At 42.3% G+C, this 14,458-nt stretch overlaps 1 protein-coding gene across 1 annotated transcript in view; it reads left to right on the forward strand.

Moving 5' to 3' along the window:
* The first annotated feature begins 6,045 nt into the window (after window positions 1-6,045).
* ANKRD55 (ankyrin repeat domain 55) overlaps window positions 6,046-14,458 on the forward strand; it is a 40,790-nt gene continuing 32,377 nt past the window's right edge. The window contains exons 1-2 of the mRNA XM_063128659.1: window positions 6,046-6,199; window positions 13,888-14,010. Of these exons, the coding sequence (XP_062984729.1) occupies window positions 6,160-6,199; window positions 13,888-14,010 (163 nt within the window). The 5' untranslated portion in view covers window positions 6,046-6,159. The remainder of the gene's footprint in view (window positions 6,200-13,887; window positions 14,011-14,458) is intronic.

Below are 14,458 nucleotides of genomic sequence, written 5' to 3' on the forward strand. Positions count from 1 at the left end.
TCAGTGTTGACTAAGGATGCTGAAGAAATTCAGGATAGACTGAATTAATTTATTATTATTATTATTATTATTATTATTATTATTATTATTTACATTTATATACCACCCCATAGCCAAAGCTCTCTGGGCTGTTTACAAAAGTTAAAAACAGTGAACATTAAAAGCAAATATACAAAATTTAAAACCATAAAACACATAAAATACTAACAAAAACAGACAATATATGTTTAAAACAACTATTCTGGCCTGCGGAGTCCGCTGCAGACCAGCCCCCTCAGACCTTGCGGAGTCTGTGGCCTTTCGGAGCTATTCTTTTTTTTTTAACTTTCCCAAAATTTACACAAATTTATTTGTAGGAAAACAGGCAAGTTTCTGCTGAGACATATGCAATCCTAGAAAATATATATGGGAGAAAGTTGAATGGATTTGGGAACGATAGCTAAATGTTATATACTAATGTAAATTATGCAAATTGTTGCAGACCCTCTTACTGAATTGTGTATTTTTATGCAAAACAGAAAAAACAGTTCAAATCTGACTCTGAACAGATGCTGGAACAGACAACTGCACAACCCATGAAACACATGCAGGACGGAATTCACAAAATCCAGACTTCCCTGGTGGTGAGCATCATCATGTGGTATCACACACAGAGTCCTGTGCTGCTTCTGTATCTCACTATCACAGCTAGTCCTACAGAATAGAAATAAATATTTGTATTGGCTTTATTAGCTGATGTAATTCTAATTCTTTTCTTCTCCAATGCACTTTCACTAACTCTTTGGAAACATACTATCATAGTTTACCCAACTGTTATGGTCCTATGCTGACCAATGAGGTCCGATTTAGGACAGTGTTGCAATACTGTCTGGGCTTACAAAATCTGAGAAATTCAACAGTACAGATGCATCCTTTAAACATTTTTCAAAACAATACTGAAAAATTAGGAAGTGAAATAGGAAGAAGATCCTAAGAACATAAGAACACAAGATCCTATAAGCCTGAAGTTTGCCTACAACTGGTTTAAGAGAAGCAAAACAGGAAGTAGCCCAGAGCAGATAGCTAAAGCAGGGTGACTTAGAGGAGTGGAGCACATATGCCTTGTAAAGTCAGGAAATAGGAGCAAAAAGCATTAAGACAGGTCCTTCAGAACATCATGTGGTCAGTGCTAATTGAACTCTTATAGTTCCTGAGTCTCCCAGGTCCTGCCCCCTTCCAGAAAAATGATTGATTGATCTGATTGATTGCATTTATATCCTGCTTTTTTTCATCCAAGGAACTCCTTCTCAAATCCATTTCAATCCTTACAACAACAACCCTGTGATTCCTCAGGGTTAGGCTGAGATTCTGTGATTGGCCTAAAGTCACCCAATTAGTTTGCATGGCTGATTGGGGACTAAAACCCAGATCTCCCGACCCCTCAGTCTAACACTCTAGCCACTACATCACACTGGCTCTCCTTAAAGCAGTGTTCTTCACCACAAAGCTGGGGCTGGGGGGCTGGGAACTGCCAGTTATCTCAGGTAAGGTTCCCTGCCTCTCTCTGGGCATTGCTACATGAGGCTTTTATCCTGCACTTTTCCTGGGGCTTCTGGATTCATTGCGGGATTAAGATTGGCTCCTTTACATGTCTGTTTTTCTGGAGGTTTTCTTTCTCTGCCTTTCTATGTGTTTCATTATATGGCCACTAGATGGTACTATGGTAGAGCAGAGAGAGTTTAATGGTGCCATTCAGGATATTCCAGACTTTCCCTATTAAGGAAAAAACTGTGATAATGATTGCAAAGCCCAGGAGAGGCTCTGGAAGATGATGATGCCTAAAGGATCTGTAAGCTACCATAAGTGAGAAATCATGAGCACACAATAAAAGCCTCGTGTAGGAAGGTTCTCTCTCTCTCTCTCTCTCTCTCTCTCTCTCTCTCTCTCTCTCTCTCTCTCTCTCTCTCTCTCTCTCTCTCTCTCTCTCTCTCTCTCTCTCTCTCTCAGCAGAGGCTCTCTAGAATTGCTTTGTTGTTTGATTTAGTGGCAGGCAGGCTGTTGTGCTCTGAGCTACAGAAGGAGGCTTCTGGGCTCATCACCTTTAAGGTACCGGGGGAAAGAGTAGAACATGGGTGCAATCAATCATTTAGTTGTGATGGGAGAGGAGCCAAGAGGCAAGGGGCAATGTATGCGGCTAGCTGAAGTAGTGGTGCAATGCACAGCCACTAGAGGTGGAGGGGAAACTGTGTGTGTGACTGAGTGAGAGAGAGAGAGAGAGACTGTGCAATGTAACCTACATTGCTATGGCAGATTTTGCGCAATGAGTAGAGCAGAGCACACTTTCACTAACGAGAAAAAGGTCCATCCCAATCCAAGGATCAAGTCAACCTAGTGGAATTTGCCTGCCTGATGACTTAGTGACCTTTACCGAAGCTTCTGCTTCCGAATTCCTTGTGGGATTAATATTGGCTCCTTTGCATGTGTTTTTTCAAGGGGTTTTCATTCTCTGCCTTTCTATATGTTCCATTATACAAACACTAGGTGGCACTGTGGTGTAGCAGAATTACACGAGGGAAAATGCAAACAAAAAATGCCATGGCAAATGGGCGGAAGGGTGTCTTGGTTTTGCTTAAATTTTTCTATATGAAATTAGGATGCCATATTCCCTCCGCTATTCAGGTGTTTGTAGCTAAGATTGTACCTCAAATATTGTATGGGTCTCAATTTGTGTACTTATGATCATTATGGGCCTTTTGAGGTCCTTAAAAGCAAATTCCTGAGAGCCGTCTTTGCAGTTTCATGTTGGCCCTGCTATGAAGACATCTTAAACCATGGCTTTAACCACAGTGAATAACACTTGTTGCCTTATTCACCATAGTTAAAGCAGTGGTTTAAGGTGCCTTCTGAACAGGGCCATTGTGTTTCTAAAGCAGCCTTAGAGGTTGCCCTGATTTCTATGGAGGCCCATGCATGGATTTGTTTGATCAACTTTTGGCTCAAACTAGTCTTTTTCCCTATAGGATTGGCCCCATTGAACCTAGCAGATGCTTTTCATACTTACTTATGGGTTTACAACTGGTCGTTTAATAGTGCTTGGATATTTTAAAGCTGAAGTAAGTATTAAACAATGAATATGGAATACAGAACTATTTAAGTTCTGTCTCTAAATACCACTTCTCTTGGAATAAGGTACTTGCGCCTGCAAATTATCTGACCAATTTAACAATCTCCAGATTTAGAAAAGCATTTACATTAGTCCAATTTAATATTTTACTATCTATGTTCTTAGAGGGAAAATATTGTGCCATGAACATACATGCCCTTGTGATGGAGAGGAAGTGGAAGCGGTTGAGCCGGTTTTATTATGTTCTTCTTTTTATTAGGAAATTCCTTGTGTTTTATTACACCTGTTTTGCAAAAATGCTAGGCAGATCAAATGAATTGTATCTTTATCTTCATCTTTCTGATCAGGATTCTCAGACCATAGATCAGGTGGCCAGGTTTTGTGCAGTTGCTAATGCTTGCCACAAACCTTGAGTAAAATAGTACTATTCCTCCAGGCTTCTACTCTGGAGCCATGTTAGTCTTCTTGATTTTCTGTAAAATTATGTTTGCTGTGTATTAGTATCGTACATGTGCTGATCTATGATATGCTGATGTACTGTAATGTAATGTGCTGATCTAAGATCGTAATAAATTTATCTGTCTATCTACTCAATGTAGGAATGTCAGAGAAATCCACAATGGAGTCAGATGCATTTCAATAACTATAAATCTGATCTGTGGATTCCGCTCCAGACCAGCTTTTTCCAAGTTGCACAGATTGCAGACATGTGGACTGATGGAGTGGGGGTATTTGTGCAAATACATATTTGCACAAGTGCATACTTGCACTAATGCACATTAGCATATTTGCAAACAGGAACAGAATTGTTGTACACCCCTAAAAGAAAAAAATCTGATGCCATCAACGAGTGGACAATGGAATGAAAGACATCTGACAATCCACAAAACACAGACGGAGTGTATTTAACAAAATCCAAACATCCCTAACTCGACATCTTCAAGCATCTAGTAATCAGAGGTATTGTGCTTCTCAACATGAAAGTTTTACTTAGCACCCATGACTTATAGACACAGATAGATTCATCTTCTATGAATTTGTCTGATCCTTTAAAAAAAACCCTGTTATATGTAAGTATAAAATGATGAGCTTCTTTACATTAAACAAAAAACCTACATTCTTACCAGGGCTTTCTGCTTTTGGTTTCCTTGTAAGATTATGTTGGGCTTCTTTACATGGCAGATATGTGGTTTGAATCGAGGAAACTCCTCCCTCGACAACTTTCTATTTGTTTCCATTTACAGCTACTAGATGGTGCTGTCATTATAAAGCATTATAACGCTACACAGGCAATAGATCAGAATTTCACATTATCTCTTTTCACATTGAGCTTCATCCCACGTAACTGTTTCCCTCAAATTATCCCCTGCAGCGCTAAGCTGTCGCCAGGCAGCTAGATCTTTTGCATACCAGGAAGTGGGTTTAAGGGGGGGTGGAATGTAAAAAAAAATCATAAAAAAATCAATGGATGACCCAATCTGATTCAAATTTGGTATGCTTAAAGTTCTCCTTAATATCTATTACTGTGCCAATTTTGATGTCTTTATCTTTAAAGCTTACACAGATGTAAGCATTTGTTTAATTTTTCTTTAGATCCTGCTCCTGCGCCCCAGTGGCCGCTCAGAAAACAACAAATGATACGCTCGAAAACTAGTTGCAAAATATTGCACTCCTTTTGGTTAAGAAGTGCAATTAAAGCAGGATGCATGGGAGTACTTCACAATAAAAGCAGATTATAAGCTGGAAAACTTCGGAGTGGTTTGCACGCAATTCACAGTGATTGCACAGTATAACGCTGGTGTGAAAAAGCTCTTTATCTCTGATCTTTTTGAAACCCGAATAAAAGGGGTGGAAGGTGCAGGAGACATCCCTGATATCATGTAAAAGACCCACTAACTTCTGTGAGTGACCAATTGTGAGTGTGCAATAAATTGCTCATGTAGAAAAGCCTGATGGCACAACTGTAGTCCAAGTTCTGTGAACACATATCAGGAGGGACCTTTAAAAAAAATCGCTTCCACTCAGCCAGTGATCATAACACCAAAGCAGACTACTGGGTCTACTATTTTCAGGAACCAGAACCTAGTAATAGGAAGTTGGTGCCCCCCTATTCTCCCACTTGCTCGCCTGTGCTGATCACTGCTATATTCATTTGACTAGCAATCACCCTTTCCTTAGACGTCCAATGTGTTGGGGCTGCTTGCAGTTACTCAGTGATACAAAGAGTGTACTCTGAACACTCTCAAAGGCATTTTCCAGGATCCAGAGTCTCCCATATCAAAAAGTACAGGCTGCAGACTTTCCCATAGCCCACATAGGTAGCTTGTCAGACTTCTCTCTCTCTGCTCTTGTAGGGCTAGGATCCCATTACAACCATAAGTCTGAAATTCTAAATACTCTACTAGTGAGTAAGCCCCATTGAACACAGAAGGCCCTGCTTCTGAAGCATGCATTGGATTGGCTGTAAATATACAAAAAGAACCCAAAATAGCAAGCTAGGTTAATAGCTGATTGGAGTAAACCTTATATATTTAATAGGATGAGGAGCGTACGCTTGCGATATTCAAAGAAAAGAGAGACAGAATCATAGTCTCTTTTCACCAGAGCACATGCTGTTTCATCTGAGAAATGAGCACATCAGTATCCAAATGGCATTGGAAGCTTTGCACATGCTCTGTTTGGCATTGTGGATTCTGTCATTCGTCCACGGAGATTTCAGTTTAAGTACGGCATTCGTGTAGCTGACGCTGCACTATCAGCAGTGCCCTTCTCAGGCGGGGACCAAACATGGTTTCTTTTCTACATGAAACGATGATACATTAGGCAATTTCCAAAGATCATCTACAACTGGATCTTTTACAAATCAAAGATATGTTTTTTTGTTATGCGACCGGCAGCTCATTTGCTTTTATGATGACCTGCAGACATAAAGCAAATGTAATCCAAGCACAAAGGTTGGCGACTGCAATACTGAACGTGTTGTTTACTAGCATAATATACAGGCTATTGCTCCAGTGATTGCAGAGACTAGGGGGCATTGCAATAGAAATTCAACAATGGATTTTAGCACTTCTTCAGTGTTTGACCAACAGAAAGGTAAGCTGCTTGCCATTGATGCTAAAATTCATTCATGCTCATGAGCCCGTTGCAATCGCATGAACATTATACCAAACATGTTGTATGTGGGAAATCGTGAGCCATTTTGTGTCAAATTGTCATATTTGGCTATCTGCTCATTTTGATTTTAAGAAGGGAATTCCTCTTCAGTCTGTTTTAAGGGCAGCTATTTAAGTTTGCTGCATAAAAGGTTAACAGAGAAATGTACGCGCTGTTGGGAAAATTGGCTGCATTTGACATTTTTCTCATTGTTGATGGGAGATTTCTACCTACAACAGGTTGTATACAGACGCCATTCAAAACCTGCTTCCTTTGTTTTGTAAGACGTACCTATATTTCCTGATATTTAAACAAAAGATTATGATGAAATTACAGGGTGCAAGTAACTGAAAATTCAATGGCTGGAGTTGTTATTTTTTCTGGAGAAATCCTTAAATTGACTACAGGTGTACTAAAATACTCAATTATGCATGCCAATTCCTAAAACAAAGCTGTATTTTCTCCAGGAAAGGTTACTATGGAAATAAAATCACCTGGTCTGTAATGAGATGGTTGGATTTTTGTTTCTGGGTTTGCTATTCATTTGCTGAATCATTTTCTATTCTACACGCTGAATTCCAAAATGTTTATAACTTTTCAGGAGACTTTTTATACCGACGGAAGCAGTACGTTTCAGTTGTGAAATGAGATCAGGTACTGTGGCGAATTTCTTTATGCCTACTCACAAGAAGCCCCCCAAAAGAGGTAGATGACCTCTAGTCTCATGTTCACACCAACGAGGATTTTATGCTTGCATATCAAAATATCTTGGCTCTAGGAGTGGCAAATTAATGGCAAAATATCTTGGCTCTAGGAATGGCAAATTAATACCAGCTCCTTATTCTCTTCATTGAAACAGTTTTACTGTTCTATCTATATCAATCTAGGTACACCCGTTTTCACTCCTAATGTTTTGTATGAATTGAAAAAGAAGGTAATCATTCCAGTGATCCCTTGAAATGCTGTTGCTGACATGTGCACTCAGAGCACTTCTACCCACAAGGGCATCTCCATTTCATTCAGTGAAGGGGGCGATTCCATGCAAGATTTGCTTTGCGTAGGATCTGCCCACGTCATCGCCATGAATGGAGACTGGTGGTGCATAAGAATTGCTGGATCAGACCAAAGATCGATCTAGTCTGGCACTCTGTCTCCAACAGGAGCCAGTCAAATACCCATGTTCTGTCAAGCTCACAAGCAACACATGGTGGAGGGTTTTGCTTGTCCCTGGTCTTGGGGAAAAGGTCAGTTCTTAACTAATAACGCTAAAAGCCATTAACAGACCAATCCTACATGAATGTGTCTAATATCTCCAGAGCCGGCCTTACCATTAGGCAGAATGAGGCAACCACCTCAGTCAGCAGATGCTGAGGGGAAGTAATGGCAGCTTCCTTGCTGTTTCATAAACTCTCCGGTTATCCCCCTATGTTGGAGGACAGAGCAGGCAACCTGTCCTACACACACACACACACACACACACACACACACACACACACACACACACACAACTAACCTGGTGCCTCAGGTGTGGTAGAAGATGCTCTCCCTTTGCCACTGCTGATGTAGGAATCAACTGCCAGTCCACTCAGCTTCGGTATGTGGACTGGAGAGAGGTGCATCACCTTGCCTTCTCCTCAGGCAATAAAACATCTTGGGCTGACCCAGAATCTCTGTTTCTAAACTTTAGAAATCGGATACCAATCAAAGCACTAGAGCTCTATGTTCAAACCAAAATTCTGGAACCTGGCAAATGCCTCTGAGATTGGGCAGAGTACATTATCCACATCACTGAGTAACCCCAAGCAGTTCCACATTGGAAGATTAGAGAAAGGGCTCCTAGGACAAAGTATATCATTTGCAAGTAGGCTTGCATCTCTCATTTTATAAATCAATCAATCTCTCATTTTATAAATCAATCAATCTCTCATTTTATAAATCAATCAATCTCTCATTTTAAAAATTATCCTCTCTGCAGATAGATAGATAGATACACACACACACACACACACACACACACACACACACACACACACACCAGACCTGTACAGGAGGCCTAAATGTTTTAGCTGTTTCTTCCACCATGAATCTCCACTCTCTGTTTTTGTGCTCTGACATTTGGTCATTCAAAGCAATAGGGGACAGCCCTACATGCTGCCCAACACCATTCACTGGCCTTGACCATTTTCCCCACTACACCCAGTATCCATTTCTGCCATCGCTTACCAGCACTTCCAAATTATGTGTACACACAGTAGCTTCAATGGGAAGGATCCAACAGTGTGCCATCGCTAGTGGCACTGATGTTGTGCTAGCAGAAACCAACGCTTGCACAACTTCAACAGTGTTTGCTAGCGCAACCAGTATTGACATGGTGCCAACAGAAACCAACAGGTGTGCAATGTCAGTAGCACTTGTGCAATATCAATAGCACTTGCTAGTACAACAGCATTTGTGCTTGCAAGAGCTATTGCTGTGGCTTAAGCCCTACTTTCCAACAGCACAAAGCTAATAGTGCTAGTGGTAGCACACCGTTGGATATTTCCCAAGGTCTGTAAAATAATAAGTGGTGATCTGCACGCTTCTTTTCTTACACGGCAGCACTCCAGCCCCTTTCAGATGTTATATAAATACATCATGGAGAGGGTAAGATCTCATGCATCTGACCTCTGTCTACATTCATATTAAAGGCCCCATGCATGTATGTTTGTTGGCCTTCCTCTGTACAATCCAGACTCCTAAGCACTGAATAAGCAGTTGTACATAAGCAGGCTCTCTTCAAACCTTACAGTGAATGCCTGGGGGTGGCAGGACCAGCTTGAAGTTTGAGGGCGCCCTAGCACAGCACCCTCTGGTGGGAGTCCTCCCATGTCAGAGGAGCCACCCCATGAGCCCTGGTGGGCTTATTTGGTGGAGGAAAAGAAGGAAGCAGCAGCAGTGGTGCTCTGATTAACATGGTGGCACCTAGAAGCCCCCATAGATGTCCTGTTTGTTTGTTTATTTTATAGCTACCACTACTTTGCACCCAAAAACTTGTGCTCAAGCTGGCTAACAATAAAATACAGATTAAAAAAACACCTCTTCATTAAAACATGACATAAAAATAAAGCTAAACATACAAATAAAATTAAAGCAATAAAACATCTGGGGGGCCCTCCGACTGCCACCTCCAAGGGAAGCTGAGAGGGTGATGACAAAAAACAGGACCTTTTCAGTGGTGCCTCCCATCTATGGAACTCTGTCATCTTTTCAGTTCCAGGTTAAGACCATCTTCTCCTGCTTTGATCCCTGACATTAGCTCTGTTCAGAGTCAGACCTTCCCCAGGTGGAGGTATATATGAGAATTACATTTTTGCTGACAAAACATGCGAGCGTGTCTGGGTCAAATACTTGCTCACATTCATCTCATTTTCGATTCCCAGTTTGATTTATGCAGATTTCCCAAATTTGCACAAATTTCCTCCCTAAAGCCCTGCTTTAGTCTATGGAAAGAAGTTACACAAATTAGGAAATTTGTGCAAATTTGAGGAAACTTGATCAAATCTCCCATTCAATCGCTCCTTGGTTTGTGCACATTTCCTTTTCGTGCAGAGTGAGCAACAATCGCAAACGGGAACAGGAAACCAACATGAGGCAAGCAACGAGATGGCATTTGGAGAATCCTGGTGATCTTGAAGCTCCATCACACCTTGGAAGAAACACTGACTACCGTCGCTTCTCCGTGGACAGTTACTTCCTGTTTTCAAACAAGAAGTAAGCAAAGTGTATGAGGGCCATTCAGTCCCTCATTGTGAACACACTGCTTCTCCCACCCACAGCAGGAGAGAGCAGCAACTTTGGTTTAAAAAATATTTTGGCGTTTTTCTGGTTTTTCTTGCGGCGCAAGGAAGACCAGAAGGTGCAAGAGAGGCAGACAATGTCATGTGAGCTACCTCCAAGGAATCCGTGAGTGCCCAGTAACGAGAGTGCAATAAAACGCTCATCGGATGGAGTTTTTGGACATCATTCATTCACCCGTGTGTAGGATGACTGCATGGAGAAGGGAGAGAATGGTACTATGCCCATTGCCCATGACCAATGCAAGACTTACATAATGGTGGGACATGGGAGAGGGCTTTCTCTGTTGTGGCACCCCAGTTGTAGAATACCTTCGCCTTGGAGGCCCCACTGGCGTCGATGTTGGCTTCATTTCAGCACCAAGTTAAATCATGGCTTTTTATCAAGACCTTTGAGGGCTAAATTCTTCATGGCTGCACATATGTTTAACTGTTTCTAATTGTTTCTATTGTGTTTTCAAAAAATTCTACTGGTTTTAATTTGCAACCAATACATTTTTAGATTTAATACATTTTTAGATGTGCACATATTATTTACTGTTTTACATTGTTCTGATTTTATCTATACGCCACCCTGAGATCTCAGTGATATAGGGCAGGATACAAATGTTTTAATAAATGAAGTGGCCATGTGTCTGCTTTTACAGAGGGCAGTCCTCTATTTGAAGGGCTCCCAGAGGACTGTCCTCTAATTTGAAGATGTCCACTGTTTGAAGTGCTGTCCAGGCCAAGTCCAGTTTAAAGATAAAGAACCATCAGAAGGCCTTGCAGTTGCCCACTGACAGCACCTAGACAGCAGGCAGAGCAAGGCACAGGTCCTTTGCAGATGTGCTGAAAAAGCAGTCCTGCAGGCACACCTGACTCGGGAGGCCATTTGTGACACCAAAAAAATAGGACATGAATCACCATGCATATGCTGATTCATATGTATAGGTGCAAATTTAGAAATATTTACTATTATTTAAATAGAAATACAGTACATCTCACCATACTGTGGAGTTCTGTGACCAGGTGCCCTGTGTGTGCTCGCTGTTGATGGGCAACTGTTTTTATGGTTCTTTACCTTTAAACTTGAATTGGACCAGACAGACTTTCAAATATAGGCCACCTTCAAAGAGAGGAAGGTCCTCTGGCAGCCCTTCAAACAGAGGACTGCCCTCTGTAAAAGAGGACACATGGCCAGCCTAGCATGCAATTCCTTGAGTGCTGATCAAAGGCCGCAGTACAGATGAGTAATGAAGGACAATCAGTTGCTAAGCTACATTTTGATGGAAATCATACCAGGCACTTGACAGTGCTGGGGGCTGTAATCATGCAAATTGGTATAAGAGGAGGGAGGGGGATTGGCACAAGGTCTCAGAAGCACTGAGGCCTGCATATGCTGAGCAATCTAGTTATGGGTTTCCCCTATGCAGTTGCTAGGGCATTTGGGGAATTTCACATAGTTGGAAATCACAGGCAGACTTGTGGTTAGCTTTGATTAGCATCTCCTCCCGCTGAGCTTCCTCTTCTGCGCGGACCAATGTGCGGTTCAGGAAGCAAATATAGAGACACAGATTTCAAAAGCAACAGGGAAGAAGATAGACCTATGGACAGACAGACAGAGTTTTTCATTAGTTATTTATTTCATTTCTTTATCACTCCTTTGTCTAGGGTGACCATATGGAAAGGAGGACGGGGCTTCTGTATCTTTAACAGTTGTATAGAAAAGGGAATTTCAGCAGGTGTCATTTGTATGCATGCAACACTTGGTGAAATTCAAAGTCCATCACAACAGTTAAAGCTGCCCTCTTGACCAGATACAAAAGAGTGCAGGGCTCCTGCAGCTTTAACTGTTGTGATGAAGAGGGGATTTCACCAGGTGCTCAATGAATACAAATGAAATTTCCTTTTCTGTTCATCTCCAAAAATGGTTCAGACTTTACTATAGCATCTGCATTGCTGTTTACAAGTTTTGGATGGCCCTTAGGCCAGATACTGTGTTTGGCTTCTCTCTGAGTGATCCCTCCTCCTCCTCCTTCTCACTGCTGTTGCCAGTGCCCAATCGTTTGCTTCTCCCTCTGAATCCAATTGGCACCATCTCCCAGAAGAGGGGAGACAAATCATACCGAGGTAACTGCTCCTTCCCTTTACTTCTCTCTCCCTGCTTGCTCACATGGAGAGAGTGGTTGAACTGGCAAGTAACATCGAGGAGGAGCAGAAGGCCCAGAAGGCTCCAGGGACTGGCAATGGGACCCCTACTGGTGTTTGGCTCTTGGCAGGTACCCAATAATAAGAATACAAGAAGACCCATGCTGCAGGTAGCATAGAGGCTTACTGCCTCTGATACTGGAGGTAGCATAGAGGCATCAGGGCTAATAGCCATTGACAGCCCTTCTCCTCCAGGAATTTACCCAACCCCTTTCAAAGCCATCCAAATCGGTAGCCATCACTGCACCTTGTGGTAGTGAATTCCATAATTTAACTATGCACTGTGTGAAGACCTACTTCCCTTTTATCTGTCGTGAATCTCCCACCAATCAGCTTCGTGGTGGACAGGTCCACTCCCACACATTTCCAATACCCATGTACATGCCCCTCATGGTTGAATGGCTGTTCACTGAGGCCCAAACTCATGGCAAACAGCAATGACCTCGCAAAAGGGGTGCACACAACAAACATTCCTTGGGATGGACACGAGAAAGCTGGAAAACCACGACAAAAGCAGTCAGGGATGTTCTGGGGAAACTGAGAGGTGGAACGGAGATCACTGTGGGAGCAGGTGAATGTCTTGTGGCCTGATAGTGATGACTGTGATACAGTCCTGAAATAAATGGCTGGTGTAGACTCCCCTCCAGCAGACCCTCTCAATCTGCTGTCCAGGTGCTAACTGAAGATGGGCAACTTTCAAGACACCTGCTCCATCCTCCCATGGCTCCATCATTAAACTGGACTTGGACTGGAAAGCCCTTCAAATAAAGGATGCCTTCACATCCTTGAAATAGAGGGCTGTCCTCTGTAAAATAGGACACATGGTCACCTTAGATGCCAGAGGTTGATCCTGAGGCCTTTGGCATGAAATGCACATGCTTCACCACAGAGCTGCAGCCATTTGCCTTGTGTTCCCAAAGCCACATTCCCTGAGATAGCATCATCATCATTTTTTATTATTATATTTATTTGTATCTTGCCTTTTTCCCCAATACCTAAGGGTGGATAGGAGACACTTGTTGTAGAAAATTGCAGGTTGGAAGGCGGACATATTTCATCCCTACCTTGCCCACTAAATTCTCCCCTGCAAATGCTCCCCAGCTAAGGACCAGTTTCTGCCTCCCTGGGCATGCATCTTACCCATATTACAAGTTTGTTCTCAGCCCAAAAATATGATACTTAAGGCCTGACCCAGGTGATATGGGAGGAAATAGGATTCCTCTGGGAGAAGGCACCACAGGGTCTGCGAAACCAGATGATCCCCTTCTTCCATCATAGCATGTATGAAGATGTTTTGGAAGCCAAGAGTAAAATGGCTGCCTGCACTTTATGTTGAAATTTGATACTTGATTGTGAAATAACCTTGTAGATTTTTTCCCTCCAGAGGTCCATAATTATCTGGCCATCTTGAATTTATGGGAGAAACATTGTTAGTTTTTTAACCTTCTTATTCCCCTCCCCATTCACAGAGAGAGAGAGAGAGAGAATCCTTTACTTTAGCCTGTTCCAACTTGGTGTTGTCCAAATATGTTGGACTACAATTCCCATCATCCCTAGACAGCATGGAGATGGATACTTTACATTTAGCAACTTTTCTTTTCATAGGTGATTCGGCGGAAGAAATTGATCTGAGCCTGGTGTATCACGCCGCAGCAAATGGAGATATTAACACCTTGACTGCCGTCATCCGTGAAGATCCTTCAATACTGGAATGCTGTGATAGTGAGGGTAAAGTAGCCCTTAATCTTTGTCTTAGTTGCTACAAGTTGTAGCTGGCTCCTCCTTCATTGCCGTTTTTAGCATCACTTTCAATATCATGCTATGTATCAGAACTAGAGCTGGATGTGACTTCCTTCTTTGTAACTGGAAGGGAAGAGGTAGTAATTTGTTCCTTAAGATAGACTTTTCCTCTTCTCTGTTCATGAACTCATTGTACGTAACTGTACAACTCATACATAGATAATGCTTCTTCCAAAAAAAATGCTGCCGTGCCAGTAGCAAGAAGAACACCGGGATGATCCCAGAAGCAGGTAAGTCTGGGATGGCCCCCCCATCCCTCTACACCCTTAGGTGTAGAAAGGGCCTAGGAGGCTAAAGTAACCAAGTTCTGAGCACCCAACAACAGCAGCTACCAGCCTTACCAGCCTGGTTCAATGGATGCCAAGATTGTGGGTAC

This window comes from Elgaria multicarinata, chromosome 6, assembly GCF_023053635.1.
Source record: "Elgaria multicarinata webbii isolate HBS135686 ecotype San Diego chromosome 6, rElgMul1.1.pri, whole genome shotgun sequence".
In the NCBI taxonomy this organism is placed as follows: Eukaryota; Metazoa; Chordata; class Lepidosauria; order Squamata; family Anguidae; genus Elgaria; species Elgaria multicarinata.